The 27,786-nt window shown below is 43.7% G+C and overlaps 1 protein-coding gene and 1 long non-coding RNA gene across 2 annotated transcripts; both read left to right on the forward strand.

Moving 5' to 3' along the window:
• Nucleotides 1-53: 53 nt before the first annotated feature.
• Nucleotides 54-22,885, forward strand: LOC124260506 (ubiquitin carboxyl-terminal hydrolase 46-like). Its single transcript, XM_046694839.1, has 11 exons — nucleotides 54-171; nucleotides 3,160-3,240; nucleotides 3,796-4,015; nucleotides 5,940-6,020; nucleotides 8,709-8,836; nucleotides 8,981-9,141; nucleotides 9,967-10,099; nucleotides 10,936-11,079; nucleotides 22,318-22,456; nucleotides 22,510-22,544; nucleotides 22,593-22,885. The coding sequence occupies exons 1-9, from the start codon at nucleotides 169-171 to the stop codon at nucleotides 22,417-22,419; spliced, it is 1,053 nt and encodes a 350-aa protein (XP_046550795.1). The 5' UTR covers nucleotides 54-168; the 3' UTR covers nucleotides 22,420-22,456; nucleotides 22,510-22,544; nucleotides 22,593-22,885.
• Nucleotides 22,886-23,864: 979 nt separating this feature from the next.
• On the forward strand, nucleotides 23,865-26,994 carry LOC124260508. The gene is made up of 3 exons (XR_006894102.1): nucleotides 23,865-26,356; nucleotides 26,419-26,916; nucleotides 26,978-26,994. It is a non-coding gene; the product is annotated as an uncharacterized LOC124260508 (long non-coding RNA).
• The last annotated feature ends 792 nt before the right edge of the window (nucleotides 26,995-27,786 follow it).

Consider the following 27,786-nt stretch of genomic DNA (forward strand, 5'->3'; position numbering starts at 1 on the left):
GCCTGAATACTTCGTACGATATTTCTTTACCCATAATGCAATTGACCAAAACAATATGGCGGTGTTGTAGTAAGATGGAAAATACCAATTTACACTGTATGTGTGAGTAAAACTGCAATCATAACGACCCTCACAACAAATTTCGGCTCTTGCTGCACGGTGAGAGAGATGGTAAGTTGGACAGATCGCTTTGTGGTCGTCGTAATTGGATGCAATTGAAAATGACTAGACACCTGTCATGACTCAGTCGACTGTGAAGAGAAAACAAAATTTATTATTGCGTCAATCATGAAAATTCCTTGTCAGGTATTCTGACGTATAATATCTGTGTAAGTACCATTTACTCACTGACTGTCACAAGTGGAGAGGTACAAATGTAGTATTATAAGAGCAGGCCGAACCGTGATATGGTACCTGAAGAGGAAGACTTGCTGTTATTCTACTTCCTCTCTGCAAGCTAGATCTACTTGATGTTGTTGCACCTAGTGATGTGACAGTTCACCACCAACTAGGAGACTAATTCATCCATACCTGGGTCACACTGTTTCATGACTTCAGATGCTGCTGTCTGCAGTCAAACTACGTATCATTCTCACTAGCCGTCTGTCTTCATCAATTTTGTTTTTTACTCCTTTGGACATTTTCATTGTGGGTCTATGCTACATTTGTTGGCTAGAATGCACTTTACCGGGCGCAGCCCTTTCTGCTCACTGCGGGGCAATTATTGCACTATAGCGCTACTGCACTACCGCACTGTCTCAAGCGTTGTCTTGCTATATCGTGGTAATTGCTCCTTTTCCCTTCACTTGCATCTTTAGAGTCAAACAACCTTTTACGATCCTTAGGGTTAAGGGTTAGGGTTTGGGTTAGGGAACCTTTACGATCCTTAGGGTTTAGAGTTAGCACCCTTTCCGATCCTTAGGGTTAGGGTATGGCACCCTTTCCGATCCTTAGGGTTGGGACAGGGGTAGGGTTAGGGACCCTTTCCGATTCTTATTTAGGGTTCGACTTTACCTTAGGGGAGTATAATCCTATTATATCCAATTGAAACACATTTCGATCCATCCAGTACTCGTCAGTACAGTCCAAGAAATAATGTCACGAATAAAAAATGAATGGGAAGGGCGTGGCACAGTGGGGCGGAAGCGAGAGAAATGTAAACAAACCATTGCGAGTGTGCGCAGCTTGCGTCATAGTTGACGTTGACGCAATGCCTGGGCCTAATCTAAACTTTGGTGTCTGTGCAATGACTGAGATGGCTGCTTTTTGTACCAAGGATCATAGTTTAATGTTTGACAGTTAACTGCTCAGTGCTGACTAAATACCTAACCTGCCTTACCTTGTTTTTTGTCGTTATTAAACAATCACAGTAAATGTCTTGATGAAAGTTCCAAACTGAAGTTGACTCCCCAAAACATGTCCATGACACCCTCTCATGACACCAGACAGTCATGATGACTCATAAATTTGTATGCCCATGCTCGGGCTACAAACTACCGATCATAGGATCTCCACTGCTGACAAGCGATCCATTTCGGCAAACCTACCCCTCAGTGCAGATTCAAGCTCTACAAACCACTACTACTACTACTACTACTACTACTACGACACAGAAGATTTTGTGGTCGTCCAGTAAGAGAATGGAAGATATACATCACTGCCTCACAAGACTGTTGCAGGCTATGTAAGCGCCAGTGTTTCCCGCTCTCTACAGCCTCTTCAGCGGAAGTCTCCCGTACCATGTTGGCCTTCTGGATGAGATCGACCATCCAGCTGCACCGAACCTTTATGAGAATCGGGCTCTAGCCTCTATGATGGCTCTTCACGGCAAGTGTTTGTTGACATAAAAAAAAAATGGAAGGTTGATCAGATGTTCTTGGAGATCAGAGACGGTCTTTGTTGCCTCCCACTACCTACGTGACCTCAATGACTGAAAGAAAGACTCCATCAAGTTGGTCCAATGGTACTGGTGACACAGATAGTCACATCCACCGTGCATGGAATTGGTGTTACCTTGTAAAGTGAATCGAGATGTATTCATTTTATTTCATCTTCGTTCTACTTTCGTTGGGCATAGATCTACCTCACCTTGATTGACACTGGGGCATTGCAGTACACTCACCGCTGGGCGACTTCATCACACTGAGAGGCCAGTCTTGTGCTGCGATGCAGAGGTGGTCAACACTCATTGATCTCTACTCCAGCGAGCAATCACGTCAGTGGAGGATGAATACAGAATTCCAGTGGATTTCGAAGTGTTCCCGGATATATCTTTGATCAAGCTTATGCAAAGGAGCGAGGGTCATTCGATATTGTTCAGAACTGAACGTTAAAACAGTTGTAGTGTACCGAGCCGTTTCGTTTTTCACCCTTTTGTGTGATCTTAGGGATGGTTTTGAAAGCAGGGATCTGGTACATTTAAATACGGCGAGTCCCAAATCTTTAATTTACTGGGGCTTTCTGGAAATCGGGGCTAGGCGGGGAAACCTGATTAGCTCTGCATTTGTCCTTTGACAAATGTACAGCGTGAAAACCACATTTACCTGGGAGTGCCCATTCCTTGGGAGCTTTTGTGCTGTGGATGCCAAGGGGTTTTGAAGAAGCAGCCATCACAAGTGAGTTATGCAGTCAATCAGGAGATTGTACTCATAACTGGCCTCCTTGTGCAACATCATCATCTTCACCATGGTTGTCATCCACTTGCAGACACAGGGTAATCTGCGACCCACTGTCCAACCGTGGGATGAGTACAAGACATGAGATAGGATAAGTATAAAAATTTAAAATTTTAACAATAAATTGTGTATATAATGTACTTATCCTATCTCACACAATGGATTCCCGCCAGACTAACCCAGCTGCACAGATTACGGCTATCAGCTCCAAGACGAGACTTGACGCCACAAATCAATCCGTGGACAAGCTGCATGTTTCACAGGAGCTGCCAGACTGTCCAGATACAGGAGCAGCAGGGGTGTGAAAACTTCATTTCAGAGAGGCCGAAAAATTCATTTGCAGTTCATTTCCATTCACCTGTCAATCATAAGAGAGAGAGAGTACAAGATGTGATAGGACAACTGTTATAAATATACAATTTATAGTTAAAATTTTTAATTTATTTCAGTGTGATTTATTTGATATTTGATTTGATTTGTCTAGGGAGCTAATGCATCCCAGCTCGAGAAGGAGATTGGATCAGAACAGTTCCCAGCCAATGAGCACTACTTCGGCCTCGACAATGTGAGTAGTTTATTATTCAGTTTTGTTTAGTCAGGGTTTGATAGCAATTTCCTTTTTCACTAGTTTTTTAAAGAAATATCTTTGGTGCTGAATAAGTTGCTATCTGCTCAGTTTTTTACACATCCACAAAGAGGCCAGGTCTACAGCCAAATTCAGGTAACATGTCCAAAATAGATTGACAAATTCTCAATTCATGTTGATACATGTATAGGTACAACTGATTGTAAGGCTAAGTAGAGATGACTTGTATTTTACTGGTAAAAAGACCAGTATAGTGGAAGAAGCTTTATTGTATTGGATGCAATGTTAAAGTACCCACGAATTTGAGAAAAATGTAAATGTGTTATAAATCCCAGTACAAAATAATGACTGCTTTCTGCTTGCCAGGGACACTTAGTTTGAATTCCTGGATAAATTTGTGATGTGTGAGAAAGCAAATCTGCAGTGTGTGATTGCGAAAAAGGTAGTTCAAACGGAAATATGTCTAGTACGTTTTTAATGTTGCATGTGATAGACAAGTGATCTGAAATCAATACGGATACTTCTCTGTTTCAGTTTGGGAACACATGTTACTGCAACTCAGTGCTGCAAGCTCTGTACTTCTGTCGGCCATTCCGGGAGAAGGTTCTGCAGTTCAAGCAGCATCAGAAGAGCCAGAAGAAGGAGACGCTGCTCACCTGTCTGGCCGACCTGTTCTACAGCATCGCCACACAGAAGAAGAAGGTGGGAACAATTGCACCAAAGAAGTTCATCACACGTCTTCGCAAGGAGAATGGTAGGTTGGCTAATTGTATTTGATTCTTGTGGTTGAAGGATCATGATAATGATCCTTGCAGTCAGTACTACACCTGTATTAGAATCAAGTCCCTGTACTACACCTGTATTAGTATCAAGTCACAGTACTACACCTGTATTAGTAACAAGTCACAGTACTACACCTGTATTAGAATAAAGTCCCAGTACTACACCTGTATTAGTGTCAAGTCCCAGTACTACACCTGTATTGGTATCAAGTCCCAGTACTACACCTGTATTGGTATCAAGTCCCAGTACTACACCTGTATTAGAATCAAGTCCCAGTACTACACCTGTATTAGTATCAAGTCCCAGTACTACACCTGTATTAGTATCAAGTCCCAGTACTACACCTGTATTAGAATCAAGTTCCAGTACTACACCTGTATTAGTATCAAGTCCCAGTATTACACCTGTATTAGAATCAAGTCACAGTACTACACCTGTATTAGTGTCAAGTCACAGTACTACACCTGTATTGGTATCAAGTCCCAGTACTACACCTGTTTTGGTATCAAGTCACAGTACTACACCTGTATTAGTATCAAGTCCCAGTACTACACCTGTATTGGTATCAAGTCCCAGTACTACACCTGTATTGGTATCAAGTCACAGTACTACACCTGTATTAGAATCAAGTCCCAGTACTACACCTGTATTAGTATCAAGTCCCAGTACTACACCTGTATTAGAATTAAGTCCCAGTACTACACCTGTATTAGTATCATGTCCCAGTACTACACCTGTATTAGTATCAAGTCCCAGTACTACACCTGTATTAGAATCAAGTCCCAGCACTGCACCTGTATTGGTATCAAGTCCCAGTACTACACCTGTATTAGTATCATGTCCCAGTACTACACCTGTATTAGTATCAAGTCCCAGTACCACACCTGTATTAGAATCAAGTCCCAGCACTGCACCTGTATTGGTATCAAGTCCCAGTACTACACCTGTATTTGTATCATGTCCCAGTACTACACCTGTATTAGTATCAAGTCCCAGTACTACACCTGTATTAGAATCAAGTCCCAGCACTGCACCTGTATTGGTATCAAGTCCCAGTACTACACCTGTATTGGTATCAAGTCCCAGTACTACACCTGTATTAGTATCATGTCCCAGTACTACACCTGTATTAGAATCAAGTCCCAGCACTGCACCTGTATTGGTATCAAGTCCCAGTACTACACCTGTATTAGTATCATGTCCCAGTACTACACCTGTATTAGAATCAAGTCCCAGCACTGCACCTGTATTAGTATCAAGTCCCAGTACTACACCTGTATTAGTATCAAGTCCCAGTACTACACCTGTATTAGAATTAAGTCCCAGTACTACATCTGTATTAGTATCATGTCCCAGTACTACACCTGTATTAGTATCAAGTCCCAGTACTACACCTGTATTAGAATCAAGTCCCAGTACTACACCTGTATTAGTATCAAGTCCCAGTACTACACCTGTATTAGAATCAAGTCCCAGCATTGCACCTGTATTGGTATCAAGTCCCAGTACTACACCTGTATTGGTATCAAGTCCCAGTACTACACCTGTATTGGTATCAAGTCCCAGTACTACACCTGTATTAGTATCAAGTCCCAGTACTACACCTGTATTAGAATCAAGTCCCAGCACTGCACCTGTATTGGTATCAAGTCCCAGTACTACACCTGTATTGGTATCAAGTCCCAGTACTACACCTGTATTAGTATCATGTCCCAGTACTACACCTGTGCCGGACTCATGTGTCAGCCCTGTACCTGAGTGGAAATCAAGTCCCAGTTGGTAAAGTTACTTGTGTTTTGATTTGATTCAGTGGCTGATTTCACTTGTCTTGTTTGATTCAGTGTTTGTCTTATGATTAGGTTTGGTGTAAGTCCCATGTTATTTTCTAATTGCAGAGCAGTTTGACAACTACATGCAGCAAGATGCTCATGAATTCCTCAATTACCTGCTGAACACAGTAGCTGATCTGGTCCAAGGTAACACTTCCTTCTCCTGTATCTGACACTACCAGCACTTGTATCTGACACTACCAGCACCTGTATCTGACACTACCAGCACCTGTATCTAACACTACCAGCTCCTGTATCTGACACTAACAGCACCTGTATGTAACACTACCAGCACCTGTATCTAACACTACCAGCACCTGTATCTAACACTACCTGCACCTGTATCTAACACTACCAGCACCTCTATCTGACACTACCAGCACCTGTATCTGACACTACCAGCACCTGTATCTAACACTACCAGCACCTGTATCTAACACTACCAGCTCCTGTATCTGACACTAACAGCACCTGTATCTAACACTACCAGCACCTGTATCTAACACTACCAGCACCTGTATCTAACACTACCTGCACCTGTATCTAACACTACCAGCACCTCTATCTGACACTACCAGCTCCTGTATCTGACACTACCAGCACCTGTATCTGACACTACCAGCACCTGTATCTAACACTACTAGCTCCTGTATCTGACACTACCAGCACCTGTATCTAACACTACCAGCACCTGTATGTAACACTACCAGCACCTGTATCTAACACTACCAGCACCTGTATGTAACACTACCAGCACCTGTATCTGACACTACCAGCACCTGTATGTAACACTACCAGCACCTGTATCTAACACTACTAGCTCCTGTATCTGACACTACCAGCACCTGTATCTAACACTACCAGCACCTGTATCTAACACTACCAGCACCTGTATCTAACACTACCTGCACCTGTATCTAACACTACCAGCACCTCTATCTGACACTACCAGCTCCTGTATCTGACACTACCAGCACCTGTATCTGACACTACCAGCACCTGTATCTAACACTACTAGCTCCTGTATCTGACACTACCAGCACCTGTATCTAACACTACCAGCACCTGTATGTAACACTACCAGCACCTGTATCTAACACTACCAGCACCTGTATGTAACACTACCAGCACCTGTATCTGACACTACCAGCACCTGTATGTAACACTACCAGCACCTGTATCTAACACTACCAGCACCTGTATCTGACACTACCAGCACCTGTATGTAACACTACCAGCACCTGTATGTAACACTACTAGCTCCTGTATCTGACACTACCAGCACCTGTATCTAACACTACCAGCACCTGTATGTAACACTACCAGCACCTGTATCTAACACTACCAGCACCTGTATGTAACACTACCAGCACCTGTATCTAACACTACCAGCACCTGTATCTAACACTACCAGCACCTGTATCTAACACTACCAGCACCTGTATCTAACACTACCAGCACCTGTATCTAACACTACCAGCACCTGTATCTAACACTACCAGCACCTGTATCTAACACTACCAGCACCTGTATCTAACACTACCTGCACCTGTATCTAACACTACCAGCACCTCTATCTGACACTACCAGCTCCTGTATCTGACACTACCAGCACCTGTATCTAACACTACCAGCACCTCTATCTGACACTACCAGCTCCTGTATCTGACACTACCAGCACCTGTATCTAACACTACCAGCACCTGTATCTAACACAACCAGCACCTGTATCTAACACTACCTGCACCTGTATGTAACACTACCAGCATCTTTATCTGACACTACCAGCACCTGTATCTGACACTACCAGCACCTGTATCTGACACTACCAGCACCTGTATCTAACACTACTAGCTCCTGTATCTGACACTACCAGCACCTGTATCTGACACTACCAGCACCTGTATCTAACACTACCAGCACCTGTATCTGACACTACCAGCACCTGTATCTAACACTACCAGCACCTGTATGTAACACTACCAGCACCTGTATCTAACACTACCTGCACCTGTATCTAACACTACCAGCACCTGTATCTAACACTACCAGCACCTGTATCTAACACTACCTGCACCTGTATCTAACACTACCAGCACCTGTATCTAACACTACCAGCACCTGTATCTAACACTACCAGCACCTGTATCTAACACTACCAGCACCTGTATGTAACACTACCAGCACCTGTATCTGACACTACCAGCACCTGTATCTAACACTACCAGCACCTGTATGTAGCACTACCAGCACCTGTATCTAACACTACCTGCACCTGTATCTAACACTACCAGCACCTGTATGTAACACTACCAGCACCTGTATCTAACACTACCTGCACCTGTATCGAACACTACCAGCACCTGTATCTAACACTACCAGCACCTGTATCTAACACTAACAGCATCTGTATCTAACACTACCATCTCCCCTAACACTTTTCAATAAATAACAGTCAGATATTGAGTGTATAACGTTCCCATAATCTGGCCTTTGATACACAAGCTCCTGTATATAACACAATGATCTCCTGCTTTGGTTGAGCTACAGGCTACATTGTATGTACTCTACTTTGGAGAAGCTAAAATTTGGCATAAAGTTTCAAAAACCTATTATATGCTATTGTACAGTTTGTTAAAACCCAACAAACGCTGTTGAGCAGAACAATAAACATGTATATCAGGCACCTACTAACAGAATACATTGCATCCCACAACATAGAACTTCACTGAGAGATTGTAAAAATATATGTTACTTCAACAACATTGAAGGAAATGTGAATCAAGGTTGTGAGGCAGTAAGGACAATGTGACTTACCAGTGTATTTTATTCCAGCGGAGAAGCAAGGCAACAAGGCCAAGAACAGCGGGGTGGACAGCAAGTCAAAGCAGGAGGTGACCTGGGTCCACGAAATATTCCAGGGAACTCTCACCAATGAAACACGGTGTTTAAACTGTGAAACAGTAAGTTGGTCAATTAATCTTGTCAGTCCTGCAGTCCATGCAGCTAAAACATATTTGTGATGTGCCAGATGAAATCAGTTGAATGTGTAAAGCATATAAAGTGGCATATATTTGATGTGTACGAGAAGTGTTTTCCTTGTTCAGGTGAGCAGTAAAGATGAGGACTTCCTGGACCTCTCCGTGGATGTGGAACAGAACACGTCCATCACACACTGTCTGCGTGGCTTCAGTAACACCGAGACGCTATGTGCTGAACACAAGTATTACTGTGAAGTCTGCTGTAGCAAACAGGAAGCCCAGAAGCGGTAAGAATGCAACATGGTAACAGATTGAACTCCAGTATGTGTATTGTGTGGAGATGCCGTGTGCCTACACAGTAAGAGGGTGAACTCCAGTATGTGTATTGTGTGGAGATGCCGTGTGCCTACATAGTACCAGATTGAACTCCAGTATGTGTATTGTGTGGAGATGCCGTGTGCCTACACAGTAACAGGATGAACTCCATTATGTGTACTGTGTGGAGATGCTGTGTGCCTACACAGTGACAGGGTGAACTCCAGTATGTGTATTGTGTGGAGATGCCGTCTGCCTACATAGTACCAGATTGAACTCCAGTATGTGTATTGTGTGGAGATGCCGTGTGCCTACACAGTGACAGGGTGAACTCCAGTATGTGTACTGTGTGGAGATGCTGTGTGCCTACACAGTGACAGGGTGAACTCCAGTATGTGTATTGTGTGGAGATGCTGTGTGCCAACACAGTGACAGGGTGAACTCCAGTATGTGTATTGTGTGGAGATGCTGTGTGCCAACACAGTGACAGGGTGAACTCCAGTATGTGTATTGTGTGGAGATGCTGTGTGCCAACACAGTGACAGGGTGAACTTCAGTATGTGTATTGTGTGGAGATGCTGTGTGCCTACACAGTAACAGGATGAACTTCAGTATGTCATAATGTGTACTGTGTACTGTGTGTCAGTGACTCTGTGGTTGTGCTGCCTCCACTCAGTTGTAGGCACTGGTTTGGCTGTGTCATCCTGATGATGTAGTAGTTGATAGTATGTTAAAGCTTCTGCTGTCTTCACCTCATTACTGAGTGAGCAGTTATAACCCATTTTGTCTTTCATCAGAATGAGAGTGAAGAAGTTACCCCAGATTCTGGCGTTACATTTAAAGAGGTTCAAATACATGGAGCAGTATAATCGATACATCAAAGTGTCCTACCGAGTTGTCTTTCCACTGGAGCTGCGACTATTTAATACGGTAAGTTTATCTAGTCATTTTCATTTTATCATTGTATCAAGACCTGCAGGGGCAGTGGTAAGTATGACTGATTGGACATTGAGTGATGTCAGCATGTCTGAGGGTGGGTGGTCATTGTGTGTTGTTAGCATGTTTGAGGGTGGGTGATCATTGTATGTTGTGAGCATGTTTGTGGGTGGGTGGTCATTGTATGTTGTGAGCATGTTTGTTGGTGGGTGGTCATTGTATGTTGTGAGCATGTTTGTTGGTGGGTGGTCATTGTATGTTGTGAGCATGTTTGTGGGTGGGTGGTCATTGTGTGTTGTAAGCATGTCTGAGGATGGGTGGTCAACATATGTTGTAAGCATGTCTGAGGGTGGGTGGTCATTGTGTGTTGTAAGCATGTCTGAGGCTGGGTGGTCAACATATGTTGTAAGCATGTCTGAGGGTGGATGGTCATTTTGTGTTGTAAGCATGTCTGTGGGTGAGGTGGGGGTGTCGTATGTTGTAAGCATGTCTGAGGGTGGGTGGTCATTGTGTGTTGTAAGCATGTCTGAGGGTGGGTGGTCAATGTGTGTTGTAAGCAGGTCTGAGGGTGGGTGGTCATTGTGTGTTGTAAGCATGTCTGAGGGTAGGGGTCATCGTATGTTGTAAGCATGTCTGGGGGTGGGTGGTCACCATATGTTGTAAGCATGTCTGAGGATGGGTGGTCAACATGTGTTGTATTAGAGCCCAGACGATCTGTGTTCACCATATATGGTTTCTTGTGCGTGCTTGCAGCCTGCATTGGCTGTAATGTGATTTGTTTAAGTACATGCTATTTATTTCTGGTCAAGTCATAAACATGTGTTTTTCAGTCTGACGATGCCTGTAACCCAGAGAGAATGTACGACCTGGTTGCTGTAGTGGTGCATTGTGGGAGTGGCCCAAACCGGGGACACTACATCAGCATCGTAGAAAGTCATGGTTTCTGGCTGCTGTTTGATGATGACATTGTTGATGTGAGTAAAGCAAGAAATACATAGGACATATACCACACACAGGACGTACACCACACACAGGACATGCACAACACACAGGACATAAACCACACACATGACATGCACCACACAGGACGTACATTAGACACAGGACATATACCACACGGGACAAACACCACACATGACATACACCACACACAGGACAAACACTACACACAGGACGCACATCAGACACACAGGACATATACACACACACAGGACAAACACCACAGGTAAATATACCACACACAGGACATATATACCACACAGGACATATACCACACACAGGACAAACACCACACACATACACCACACACAGGACATATACCACACAGGACACATACCACACACAGGACAAACACCACACACAGGACGTACACCACACACAGGACATATACCACACACAGGACATACACCACACAGGACATACAACACACACAGGACATACACCACACACAGGACATATACCACACACAGGATATACACACACACACACAATACACCACATCACGCATACCACACACAGGACATATACCACACACAGGACATACCACCACACACAGGACATATATACCACACACAGGACATATACCACACACAGGACATATACCACACACAGGACATACACCACACACAGACATATACATCAGACACAGGACATACCACACAGGACACACACCACACACATCAGACACAGGACATACACCACACAGGACATATACCACACAGGGACACCACACCACACACAGGACATACACCACACAGGACATATACATATACACACACACAGGACATACACCACACACAGGACAAACACTATACACAGGACGCACATCAGACACAGGACATATACCACACACAGGACAAACACCACACACAGGACATATACCACACAACACTACACACAGGACGCACATCAGACAGGACCACCACACAGGACGTACACCACACAGGACAAACACCACACACAGGACATACCACACACAGGACAAACACCACACACAGGACATACACCACACTCAGGATGTACACCACACACAGGACATATGCCACACAGGACAAACACCACACACAGGACAAACACCACACACAGGACGTACCACACACACAGACAGCACAGGACAACACCACACACAGGACGTACACCACATACAGGACATATACCACACACAGGACAAACACCACACACAGGACAAACACCACACACAGGACATACACCACACACAGGACAAACACCACACACAGGACAGAACACCACACACAGGACATATACCACACAGGACAAACACCACACACAGGACAAACACCACACACAGGACATACACCACACACAGGACAAACACCACACACAGGACAAACACCACACACAGGACATACACCACACACAGGACAACACCACACACAGGACAAACACCACACACAGGACATATACCACTCACAGGACATATACCACACATAAGACGTATACCACACACTGGACATGCACCACACACGGGATGTACAACAGATATAGGTTGTACAGAAGACGCATCAGATACCCCATACACTGGATGTACAACAGATATAGGTTGTACAGAAGACGCATCAGATACACCATACACGGGATGAACAACAGATATAGGTTGTACAGAAGACGCATCAGATACACCATACACGGGATGTACAACAGATATAGGTTGTACAGAAGACGCATCAGATACACCACACACTGGATGTACACCAGATATAGGTTGTACAGAAGACGCATCAGATACACCATACACGGGATGTACAACAGATATAGGTTGTACAGAAGACGCATCAGATACACCATACACGGATGTACAACAGATATAGGTTGTACAGAAGACGATCAGATACACCACACACGGGATGTACACCAGATATAGGTTGTACAGAAGACGATCAGATACACATACACGGATGTACAACAGATATAGGTTGTACAGAAGACGATCAGATACACCATACACTGGATGTACACCAGATATAGGTTGTACAGAAGACACATCAGATACACGGATGTATACCACACGGATGTACACCAGATATAGGTTGTACAGAAGACGATCAGATACACCATACACTGGATGTACACCAGATATAGGTGTTACAGAAGACGCATCAGATACACCATACACTGGATGTACACCAGATATAGGTTGTACAGAAGACGATCAGATACCCCATACACTGGATGTACACCAGATATAGGTTGTACAGAAGACACATCAGATACACCATACACGGATGTACACCAGATATAGGTTGTACAGAAGACGATCAGATACCCCATACACTGGATGTACACCAGATATAGGTTGTACAGAAGACGATCAGATACACCATACACGGATGTACACCAGATATAGGTGTTACAGAAGACGATCAGATACACCATACACTGGATGTACACCAGATATAGGTTGTACAGAAGACACATCAGATACACCATACACTGGATGTACACCAGATATAGGTTGTACAGAAGACGATCAGATACACCATACACCGGATGTACAACAGATATAGGTTGTACAGAAGACGATCAGAGATACACCACCACATATAGGATGTACAGAAGACCATCAGATATAGGTTGTACAGAAGACGCATCAGATACACCATACACTGGATGTACACCAGATATAGGTTGTACAGAAGACGATCAGATACACCATACACTGGATGTACAACAGATATAGGTTGTACAGAAGACGATCAGATACACCATACACGGATGTACAACAGATATAGGTTGTACAGAAGACGATCAGATATAATACACACACACGGGATGTACACCAGATATAGGTTGTACAGAAGACGCATCAGATACACCACACACGGATGTACAACAGATATAGGTTGTACAGAAGACGATCAGATACACCATATAACGGGATGTACAACAGATATAGGTTGTACAGAAGACGATCAGATACACCATACAACGGATGTACAACAGATATAGGTTGTACAGAAGACGATCAGATACACCATACACGGATGTACAACAGATATAGGTTGTACAGAAGACACATCAGATACAACCATACACGGATGTACAACAGATATAGGTTGTACAGAAGACGATCATCAGATACACCATATAACGGATGTACAACAGATATAGGTTGTACAGAAGACACATCAGATACACCATACACGGATGTACAACAGATATAGGTTGTACAGAAGACGATCAGATACACCATACACGGATGTACAACAGATATAGGTTGTACAGAACACATCAGATACACCATATACGGGATGTACAACAGATATAGGTTGTACAGAAGACGCATCAGATACACCATACACGGGATGTACAACAGATATAGGTTGTACAGAAGATTATCATCAGATACACCATAACGGATGTACAACAGATATAGGTTGTACAGAAGACGCATCAGATACACCATACACGGGATGTACAACAGATATAGGTTGTACAGAAGACACATCAGATACACCATACACGGGATGTACAACAGATATAGGTTGTACAGAAGACACATCAGATACACCATACACGGGATGTACAACAGATATAGGTTGTACAGAAGACACATCAGATACACCATACACGGGATGTACACCAGATATAGGTTGTACAGAAGACACATCAGATACACCATACACTGGATGTACACCAGATATAGGTTGTACAGAAGACGATCAGATACACCATACACGGATGTACACCAGATATAGGTTGTACAGAAGACACATCAGATACACCATACACTGGATGTACACCAGATATAGGTTGTACAGAAGGCGCATCAGATACACCATACAACGGATGTACAACAGATATAGGTTGTACAGAAGACACATCAGATACACCATACACTGGATGTACACCAGATATAGGTTGTACAGAAGACGCATCATCAGATACACCATACACGGGATGTACACCAGATATAGGTTGTACAGAAGACGATCAGATACACCATACACTGGATGTACACCAGATATAGGTTGTACAGAAGACGATCAGATACACCATACACTGGATGTACACCAGATATAGGTTGTACAGAAGACATCAGATACACCATACACGGGATGTACAACAGATATAGGTTGTACAGAAGACACATCAGATACACCATACACGGGATGTACACCAGATATAGGTTGTACAGAAGACACATCAGATACACCATACACTGGATGTACACCAGATATAGGTTGTACAGAAGACGCATCAGATACACCACACACGGGATGTACACCAGATATAGGTTGTACAGAAGACGCATCAGATACACCATACACTGGATGTACACCAGATATAGGTTGTACAGAAGACGCATCAGATACACCACACACTGGATGTACAACAGATATAGGTTGTACAGAAGACACATCAGATACACCATACACGGGATGTACACCAGATATAGGTTGTACAGAAGACGCATCAGATACACCATACACGGGATGTACACCAGATATAGGTTGTACAGAAGACGCATCAGATACACCATACACTGGATGTACACCAGATATAGGTGTTACAGAAGACGCATCAGATACACCATACACTGGATGTACACCAGATATAGGTTGTACAGAAGACGCATCAGATACACCATACACGGGATGTACACCAGATATAGGTTGTACAGAAGACGCATCAGATACACCATACACGGGATGTACACCAGATATAGGTTGTACAGAAGACGCATCAGATACACCATACACGGGATGTACACCAGATATAGGTTGTACAGAAGACGCATCAGATACACCATACACTGGATGTACAACAGATATAGGTTGTACAGAAGACGCATCAGATAAACCATACACGGATGTACACCAGATATAGGTTGTACAGAAGACGATCAGATACCCCCATACACTGGATGTACACCAGATATAGGTTGTACAGAAGACGCATCAGATAAACCATACACGGGATGTACACCAGATATAGGTTGTACAGAAGACGCATCAGATACACCATACACTGGATGTACACCAGATATAGGTTGTACAGAAGAGCGATCAGATACACCATACAACGGATGTACACCAGATATAGGTTGTACAGAAGACACATCAGATACACCATACACTGGATGTACACCAGATATAGGTTGTACAGAAGACGCATCAGATACACCATACACGGATGTACACCAGATATAGGTTGTACAGAAGACGACATCAGATACACCATACACTGGATGTACACCAGATATAGGTTGTACAGAAGACGCATCAGATACACCACACACTGGATGTACAACAGATATAGGTTGTACAGAAGACACATCAGATACCACCATACACGGATGTACACCAGATATAGGTTGTACAGAAGACGCATCAGATACACCATACACGGATGTACACCAGATATAGGTTGTACAGAAGACGATCAGATACACCATACACTGGATGTACACCAGATATAGGTTGTACAGAAGACGCATCAGATACACCATACACTGGATGTACACCAGATATAGGTTGTACAGAAGACGATCAGATACACCATACACTGGATGTACACCAGATATAGGTTGTACAGAAGACGCATCAGATACACCATACACGGGATGTACACCAGATATAGGTTGTACAGAAGACGCATCAGATACACCATACACGGGATGTACACCAGATATAGGTTGTACAGAAGACGCATCAGATACACCATACACTGGATGTACAACAGATATAGGTTGTACAGAAGACACATCAGATAAACCATACACGGGATGTACACCAGATATAGGTTGTACAGAAGACGCATCAGATACCCCATACACTGGATGTACACCAGATATAGGTTGTACAGAAGACGCATCAGATAAACCATACACGGGATGTACACCAGATATAGGTTGTACAGAAGACGCATCAGATACACCATACACGGGATGTACACCAGATATAGGTTGTACAGAAGACGCATCAGATACCCCATACACTGGATGTACACCAGATATAGGTTGTACAGAAGACGCATCAGATACACCATACACGGGATGTACACCAGATATAGGTTGTACAGAAGACGCATCAGATACACCATACACTGGATGTACACCAGATATAGGTGTTACAGAAGACGCATCAGATACACCATACACTGGATGTACACCAGATATAGGTTGTACAGAAGACGCATCAGATACACCATACACTGGATGTACACCAGATATAGGTTGTACAGAAGACGCATCAGATACACCATACACTGGATGTACACCAGATATAGGTTGTACAGAAGACGCATCAGATACACCATACACGGGATGTACACCAGATATAGGTTGTACAGAAGACGCATCAGATACACCATACACTGGATGTACACCAGATATAGGTTGTACAGAAGACGCATCAGATACACCATACACGGGATGTACACCAGATATAGGTTGTACAGAAGACGCATCAGATACACCATACACTGGATGTACACCAGATATAGGTTGTACAGAAGACGCATCAGATACACCATACACGGGATGTACACCAGATATAGGTTGTACAGAAGACGCATCAGATACACCATACACTGGATGTACACCAGATATAGGTTGTACAGAAGACGCATCAGATACACCATACACTGGATGTACACCAGATATAGGTTGTACAGAAGACGCATCAGATACACCATACACGGGATGTACACCAGATATAGGTTGTACAGAAGACGCATCAGATACACCATACACTGGATGTACACCAGATATAGGTGTTACAGAAGACGCATCAGATACACCATACACTGGATGTACACCAGATATAGGTTGTACAGAAGACACATCAGATACACCATACACTGGATGTACACCAGATATAGGTTGTACAGAAGACGCATCAGATACACCATACACTGGATGTACACCAGATATAGGTTGTACAGAAGACGCATCAGATACACCATACACTGGATGTACACCAGATATAGGTTGTACAGAAGGCATCAGATACACCATACACTGGATGTACACCAGATATAGGTTGTACAGAAGACGCATCAGATACACCATACACTGGATGTACACCAGATATAGGTTGTACAGAAGCGCATCAGATACACCATACACTGGATGTACACCAGATATAGGTTGTACAGAAGACGCATCAGATACACCATACACTGGATGTACACCAGATATAGGTTGTACAGAAGACGCATCAGATACACCATACACTGGATGTACACCAGATATAGGTTGTACAGAAGACGCATCAGATACACCATACACGGGATGTACACCAGATATAGGTTGTACAGAAGACACATCAGATACACCATACACTGGATGTACAACAGATATAGGTTGTACAGAAGACGCATCAGATACACCATACACTGGATGTACACCAGATATAGGTTGTACAGAAGACGCATCAGATACACCATACACTGGATGTACACCAGATATAGGTTGTACAGAAGACACATCAGATACACCATACACTGGATGTACACCAGATATAGGTTGTACAGAAGACACATCAGATACACCATACACTGGATGTACACCAGATATAGGTTGTACAGAAGACGCATCAGATACACCATACACTGGATGTACACCAGATATAGGTTGTACAGAAGACGCATCAGATACACCATACACTGGATGTACACCAGATATAGGTTGTACAGAAGACGCATCAGATACACCATACACTGGATGTACACCAGATATAGGTTGTACAGAAGACGCATCAGATACACCATACACTGGATGTACACCAGATATAGGTTGTACAGAAGACGATCAGATACACCATACACTGGATGTACACCAGATATAGGTTGTACAGAAGACGCATCAGATACACCATACACTGGATGTACACCAGATATAGGTTGTACAGAAGACGCATCAGATACACCATACACTGGATGTACACCAGATATAGGTTGTACAGAAGGCATCAGATACACCATACACTGGATGTACACCAGATATAGGTTGTACAGAAGACGCATCAGATACACCATACACTGGATGTACACCAGATATAGGTTGTACAGAAGACGATCAGATACACCATACACTGGATGTACACCAGATATAGGTTGTACAGAAGACGCATCAGATACACCATACACTGGATGTACACCAGATATAGGTTGTACAGAAGGCGATCAGATACACCATACACTGGATGTACACCAGATATAGGTTGTACAGAAGACGCATCAGATACACCATACACTGGATGTACACCAGATATAGGTTGTACAGAAGACGCATCAGATACACCATACACTGGATGTACACCAGATATAGGTTGTACAGAAGACGCATCAGATACACCATACACTGGATGTACACCAGATATAGGTTGTACAGAAGACGCATCAGATACACCATACACTGGATGTACACCAGATATAGGTTGTACAGAAGACGCATCAGATACACCATACACTGGATGTACACCAGATATAGGTTGTACAGAAGACGCATCAGATACACCCATACACTGGATGTACACCAGATATAGGTTGTACAGAAGACGATCAGATACACCATACACGGATGTACACCAGATATAGGTTGTACAGAAGACGATCAGATACACCATACACGGATGTACACCAGATATAGGTTGTACAGAAGACACATCAGATACACCATACACCGGATGTACACCAGATATAGGTTGTACAGAAGACGCATCAGATACACCATACGGGATGTACACCAGATATAGGTTGTACAGAAGACGATCAGATACACCATACACGGGATGTACAACAGATATAGGTTGTACAGAAGACGATCAGATACACCACACGGGATGTACACCAGATATAGGTTGTACAGAAGACGCGCATCAGATACACCATACACGGGATGTACACCAGATATAGGTTGTACAGAAGGGCATCAGATACCCCATACACTGGATGTACACCAGATATAGGTTGTACAGAAGGCGATCAGATACACCATACAACGGGATGTACACCAGATATAGGTTGTACAGAAGACGCATCAGATACCCCATACACTGGATGTACACCAGATATAGGTTGTACAGAAGACGCATCAGATACACCATACACGGGATGTACAACAGATATAGGTTGTACAGAAGACGCATCAGATACCCCATACACTGGATGTACACCAGATATAGGTTGTACAGAAGACGCATCAGATACCCCATACACTGGATGTACACCAGATATAGGTTGTACAGAAGACGCATCAGATACACCATACACTGGATGTACACCAGATATAGGTTGTACAGAAGACGATCAGATACCCATACACGGGATGTACACCAGATATAGGTTGTACAGAAGACGCATCAGATACACCATACACTGGATGTACACCAGATATAGGTTGTACAGAAGACGCATCAGATACACCATACACTGGATGTACACCAGATATAGGTTGTACAGAAGACGATCAGATACCCCATATACGGATGTACACCAGATATAGGTTGTACAGAAGACGATCAGATACCCCATACACTGGATGTACACCAGATATAGGTTGTACAGAAGACGATCAGATACACCATACACTGGATGTACACCAGATATAGGTTGTACAGAAGACGCATCAGATACACCATACACTGGATGTACACCAGATATAGGTTGTACAGAAGACGATCAGATACCCCATACACTGGATGTACACCAGATATAGGTTGTACAGAAGACGATCAGATACACCATACACGGATGTACACCAGATATAGGTTGTACAGAAGACGATCAGATACACCATACACACGGGATGTACACCAGATATAGGTTGTACAGAAGACATCAGATCAGATACACCATACACTGGATGTACACCAGATATAGGTTGTACAGAAGACGCATCAGATACACCATACACACGGATGTACACCAGATATAGGTTGTACAGAAGACGATCAGATACCCCATACACTGGATGTACAACCAGATATAGGTTGTACAGAAGACGATCAGATACACCATACACGGGATGTACACCAGATATAGGTTGTACAGAAGACACATCAGATACACCATACACTGGATGTACACCAGATATAGGTTGTACAGAAGACGATCAGATACACCATACACTGGATGTACACCAGATATAGGTTGTACAGAAGACGATCAGATACACCATACACTGGATGTACACCAGATATAGGTTGTACAGAAGACGCATCAGATACACCATACACTGGATGTACACCAGATATAGGTTGTACAGAAGACACATCAGATACACCATACACGGGATGTACAACAGATATAGGTGTTACAGAAGACGCATCAGATACACCATACACTGGATGTACACCAGATATAGGTTGTACAGAAGACGCATCAGATACACCATACACGGGATGTACACCAGATATAGGTTGTACAGAAGACGCATCAGATACACCATACACTGGATGTACAACAGATATAGGTTGTACAGAAGACACATCAGATACCCCATACACGGGATGTACACCAGATATAGGTTGTACAGAAGACGCATCAGATACACCATACACTGGATGTACACCAGATATAGGTTGTACAGAAGACGCATCAGATACCCCATACACTGGATGTACACCAGATATAGGTTGTACAGAAGACGCATCAGATACACCATACACTGGATGTACACCAGATATAGGTTGTACAGAAGACGCATCAGATACACCATACACGGGATGTACACCAGATATAGGTTGTACAGAAGACGCATCAGATACCCCATACACTGGATGTACACCAGATATAGGTTGTACAGAAGACACATCAGATAAACCATACACGGAATGTACACCAGATATAGGTTGTACAGAAGACGCATCAGATACACCATACACGGGATGTACACCAGATATAGGTTGTACAGAAGACACATCAGATACACCATACACGGGATGTACACCAGATATAGGTGTTACAGAAGACGCATCAGATACACCATACACTGGATGTACACCAGATATAGGTTGTACAGAAGACGCATCAGATACCCCATACACAGGAGGTGGAGAGCACCTACACCACATCCATCTCATGTACATACAAGCTTTAAACAGTATGTCAAAATGTGTTAATGACTTCCAGCTCATTTCGATGAAAATGTTGTAAATAATATTGTGGTATAAAATACAAGGTTTAATATCAACAAGTGATTTTATTGTTGTATGAGTACAATTTTATCAATCCTATTTCTGTTTCAGAAAATTGATGCAAGTCAGATTGAAGAATTTTATGGAATTCCATCAGACATGCAGAAAAATTCTGAGTCTGGCTACATATTGTTCTACCAGTCCCGAGAGTGATTTCCTGGCTTCTGTCTGGTGCATGGACTTGACATATGTGTCAGTAATGTAGCTGGTGTCTACCGTAGCTACAGGAGACGTGACAAGTATGTGTCAGTACCCTGTCTGGTGTCTACCCAAGCTACATGCAACGTGATAGATGTATGGGTATGTCTGGTATCTACCCTAGCTACAAGAGACTTGACAAGGTGGTCATACTGTATCTGGTGTCAACTTTAGCTACAAGAGACTTGACAGATATATGGTTGTGTGTGGTGTCTACCCAGGCAACAAGAGATTTGACAAATGTGAAACATATCTGTCACTGCTCTACCAGGTATCTACTGACCTACTGGGTGTACATGGATGTCAGTCAATATGTACTATAGTGTATAGTCATCCCTAAGACCGTGTGACCTTGAACCTCCATGCCAGCGTAATCAGAGACAACTAACAGCTTTAGTAAAAGTAAGAGTAAAATACTTAATCTGTGTTGCAGCGTGTGCAACAGGTAAGACCTGAGATTCCTGGCTTGTCCCCATATTGCAGTGTTCAAGTTAAAGATTAAGAGATGCCCAAGGTTCAGGTTAAAGGCGGGCAGACCCACCCACAGACTCCCCATTATTCAAACACTGCAACTGCCAGTGTGACTTAAACTCTTCCATAGACACAGTCATAGACTGATGTGTCACCTTTACATGAAGGGAACATTTATGATGCCAAGGACTAACATTGGGGAGAGTTATCTCCCTTTGTGAAGCTGTACTTGTAGATTTGTTACTTTGTAACATGTCCATTTCGAAAGGAATTTCATAAATGCCATAAGTTCATTTTGTTAGCCATTGCACACACCTGAATGTCAGCTACTTGATGTGCTTATCAGCTGTGCTACACAGTGTCCTGGTAAACACTGCCAGCGTAATGGTGACGTGTAACCAGGTCCGCCATGACTGTGCACAGTGTCCTGGTAGACACTGCAAGTGTAATGGTGACGTGTAACCAGGTCCACCATGACTGTACACAGTGTCCTGGTAGACACTGCCAGTGTAATGGTGACGTGTAACCAGGTCTGCCATGACTGTACACAGTGTCCTGGTAGACACTGCCAGCGTAATGGTGACGTGTAACCAAGTCCACCATGACTGTACACAGTGTCCTGGTAAACATTGCCAGTGTAATGGTGACGTGTAACGAGGTCCGCCATGACTGTATACAGTGTCCTGGTAGACACTGCCAGTGTAATGGTGACGTGTAACCAGGTCTGCCATGACTGTACACAGTGTCCTGGTAAACACTGCCAGTGTAATGGTGTAAACACTGCCGTGTAACCAAGTCCACCATGACTGTACACAGTGTCCTGGTAAACACTGCCAGTGTAATGGTGACGTGTAACCAAGTCCACCATGACTGTACACAGTGTCCTGGTTAACACTGCCAGTGTAATGGTGACGTGTAACCAAGTCCGCCATGACTGTACACAGTGTCCTGGTAGACACTGCCAGTGTAATGGTGATGTGTAACCAAGTCCGCCATGACTGTACACAGTGTCCTGGTAAACACTGCCAGTGTAATGGTGACGTGTAACCAGGTCCACCATGACTGTACACAGTGTCCTGGTAAACATTGCCAGTGTAATGGTGACGTGTAACCAGGTCCGCATGACTGTACACTGGTTGAGGTGTTGAGTACAGTTGGAGGTGAGAGCGTTATTGTTTATCTGTCAGTGTTTGTGTGTAATTGGAACTGTTACATACTCACCAAATTAATTACTTGACACTTGTTCAATTGAATGGACGTAGTATGTGCATTTTTAGGAAAGCAGATCATCCAGGTATCAATACAGAAAATGAAAAGTGGATTCAGCTTCATTTGGGAAAAATAATGCATGACTTACCATGACCCCCAACATGAACTCCTTGGGAGACTGTGATTGCAACACGACATCTCCTCATACACAGGAGAACATGGCAGAACACACTATCCCAAAGTGATCACCATTGGTAAACGAGTGCTTGTCCAGTCTTGCAAGGTCTGGGATTGAGTCATCTGCTGTTGTACTCATCTTCCCACCTCATCAATAATGTGTTCAATCAGATTAAGGCTAGGGGAACGAGAAGCCTGGTCTATCACATCAAGTTGCATGTCAGAACTCCAGGATGGAGTGTAGGGTTGTCATGTTGAAATGGCTGTCCAGGACCTTGTAGCTGGATGATAGCTGGGGTCAAAACTTGCTCCCGATACTGTCTGTTGCCACAATCAAGAGAGATCGACCGCTATCACAAAACTTGCTCCCGATACTGTCTGTTGCCACAATCAAGAGAGATTGACCGCTATCACAAAACTTGCTCCTGATACTGTCTCTTGTCACAATCAAGAGAGATCGACAGCTATCACAAAGTGCTCTCCAATACGTTGATCACAATGCACTTGTGTCTGGATAGGTCATGTGTATGGTCGTCTAGCTCCGATACCTGCAGTGCACTGCCGATTCCTGATGATCTGTGCTCACACTCTACCTCTGAACAACTGTCTGCTTGTTGAGGCTGCAGAGATGACATAACCTGATACAGCGCCCACAGTCTTGAGGGACATAACCTGATACAGCGCCCACAGTCTTGAGGAACCTGCAGTGGTGCTGGTTCTCCGACTGTGTATTGTTTGGTGACTACTGCCTTGGACTTTTTGCAACTGCAGTAACAGCATTAAGTCTGCACATGGCACGCTCATATTACTCATGTGTGATTAGCAGCATCCTCCCTTTTTTATTAAACTTGCAATTTTGATGCCTTTTATTGTTTGGCAATATCAGTATGCTTGCACTCCAATGCATGTAGGATTGCTAAGGGGATCATGTGACTCTTTGCACGTGATTGTTGTGTTTCACACTACCAAATTTTTCATGTCGGTTGCCAAGACCATGTTCAAACCAAGTCATTGCCATGTGTATGGCATGACGAGAAACTCAAAATAATGACCACACTCACAATTATTATCACATCATGTGGATGTCAAGTTTCTAATTTTGTTGAGTATACTTGGTTTAAGCCTTATGCAGACATTGAATATTCATGCCTTCAAGATGGTATTAGTACATGTTTTTATACTGAGTGAGTACCCTTGTGTAGTTGTGAGTATCTCCTGACTCCAGTGACAGGAGTGTGAGGGACTGGGTGTACATGCTGCATGGTGGGGTTCATGTATTGCGGGTAGTTCCTGGCTGGGAATCTCCCGAGGTTCATTTGCTTTCTAGCTACACAACTCACCTGTCGACTGTAGATGGATACCAAGGTTACCTTGCTCAATAAGGAAAAACCTGTTATGTTTTCATTGTGTATGTTGAGTGTCTGTGATGTTGTTAGTGCAGGTTTTAACAAGTTATATTGTGATACGGAAATGATTGGGAGGTCAGGGAAACAAAGTTTGTGTGTCCCCTAATTAGACACATACATGCTGTGTTGTTTTTTCCATCCAGAGCAAAGTGTGCTCTTGAGTCTTCAAAAGAAGATTAGACAAAATTGTTAGGTTTTACTGAACTGGGGCTCATACTGCAAGTTGATGATTAGATTGAATTTAAACTGGGAGATCATTCCTGGTACAGGGAAGGGTATGGAAGGTCAGAGACCACAGCTGTGTTGCAGGTATTATCATGCATGGATTGTGCGGGGTGGGGGTGGATGTTTGGTGGGAATTGATAGTTGTGTCTGGGTGGGGTTGAGATGGGTGACTTGGTCGGGTTTAGTTGGGTGGGGATAAATGTTATAGTTTGGGTGAGATGGGAGGTGGGGGGAAGGTGGATATCTTCATGGTGTAGCTGTGTCAGTTGTTATGTGATGCTAATTGAAAAGGGTCAACTTTCAGTTGGATTTCTTCATTAATCATTGCTGTAAAGACAACACAGTGCTGCTAGGAGATATGCATCTTGTTCACGTGTTCAGACATGTGTTATTGGAGTCACCAGGTGTGTGTGTTAACAGAGGGTATATTGTACGCTGCCTGGTACAGTGTTACTGGAGTCACCAGGTGTGTGTGTTAACAGAGGGTATATTGTACCCTGCCTGGCACAGTGTTACTGGAGTCACCAGGTGTGTGTGTTAACAGAGGGTATATTGTATCATGCCTGGCACAGTGTTACTGGAGTCACCAGGTGTGCGTGTTAACAGAGGGTATATTGTACCCTGCCTGGCACAGTGTTATTGGAGTCACCAGGTGTGTGTGTTAACAGAAGGTATATTGTATCCTGCCTGGCACAGTATTACTGGAGTCACCAGGTGTGTGTGTCAACAGAGGGTATATTGTATCCTGCCTGGCACAGTGTTACTGGAGTCACCAGGGCGTGTGTGTCAACAGAGGGTATATTGTACCCTGCCTGGCACAGTGTTACTGGAGTCACCAGGGTGTGTGTGTTAACAGAGGGTATATTGTACCCTGCCTGGCACAGTGTTACTGGAGTCACCAGGTGTGTGTGTTAACAGAGGGTATATTGTACCCTGCCTGGCACAGTGTTACTGGAGTCACCAGGTGTGTGTTAACAGAGGGTATATTGTACCCTGCCTGGCACAGTGTTACTGGTAGTCACCAGGTGTGTGTGTTAACAGAAGGTATATTGTACCCTGCCTGGCACAGTGTTACTGGTAGTCACCAGGTGTGTGTGTTAACAGAGGGTATATTGTATCCTGCCTGGCACAGTGTTACTGGTAGTCACCAGGTGTGTGTGTTAACAGAGGGTATATTGTATCCTGCCTGGCACAGTGTTACTGGTAGTCACCAGGTGTGTGTGTTAACAGAGGGTATATTGTACCCTGCCTGGCACAGTGTTACTGGTAGTCACCAGGTGTGTGTGTTAACAGAGGGTATATTGTACCCTGCCTGGCACAGTGTTACTGGAGTCACCAGGTGTGTGTGTGTTAACAGAGGGTATATTGTACCCTGCCTGGCACAGTGTTACTGGAGTCACCAGGTGTGTGTGTTAACAGAGGGTATATTGTACCCTGCCTGGCACAGTGTTACTGGAGTCACCAGGTGTGTGTGTTAACAGAGGGTATATTGTACCCTGCCTGGCACAGTGTTACTGGTAGTCACCAGGTGTGTGTGTTAACAGAAGGTATATTGTACCCTGCCTGGCACAGTGTTATTGGAGTCACCAGGTGTGTGTGTTAACAGAGGGTATATTGTATCCTGCCTGGCACAGTGTTACTGGTAGTCACCAGGTGTGTGTGTTAACAGAGGGTATATTGTATCCTGCCTGGCACAGTGTTACTGGTAGTCACCAGGTGTGTGTGTTAACAGAGGGTATATTGTACCCTGCCTGGCACAGTGTTACTGGTAGTCACCAGGTGTGTGTGTTAACAGAAGGTATATTGTACCCTGCCTGGCACAGTGTTATTGGAG

The sequence above is a fragment of the Haliotis rubra genome, unplaced genomic scaffold (genome assembly GCF_003918875.1).
Source record: "Haliotis rubra isolate DU_JTF1 unplaced genomic scaffold, ASM391887v1 Scf766, whole genome shotgun sequence".
Classification (NCBI taxonomy): domain Eukaryota; kingdom Metazoa; phylum Mollusca; class Gastropoda; order Lepetellida; family Haliotidae; genus Haliotis; species Haliotis rubra.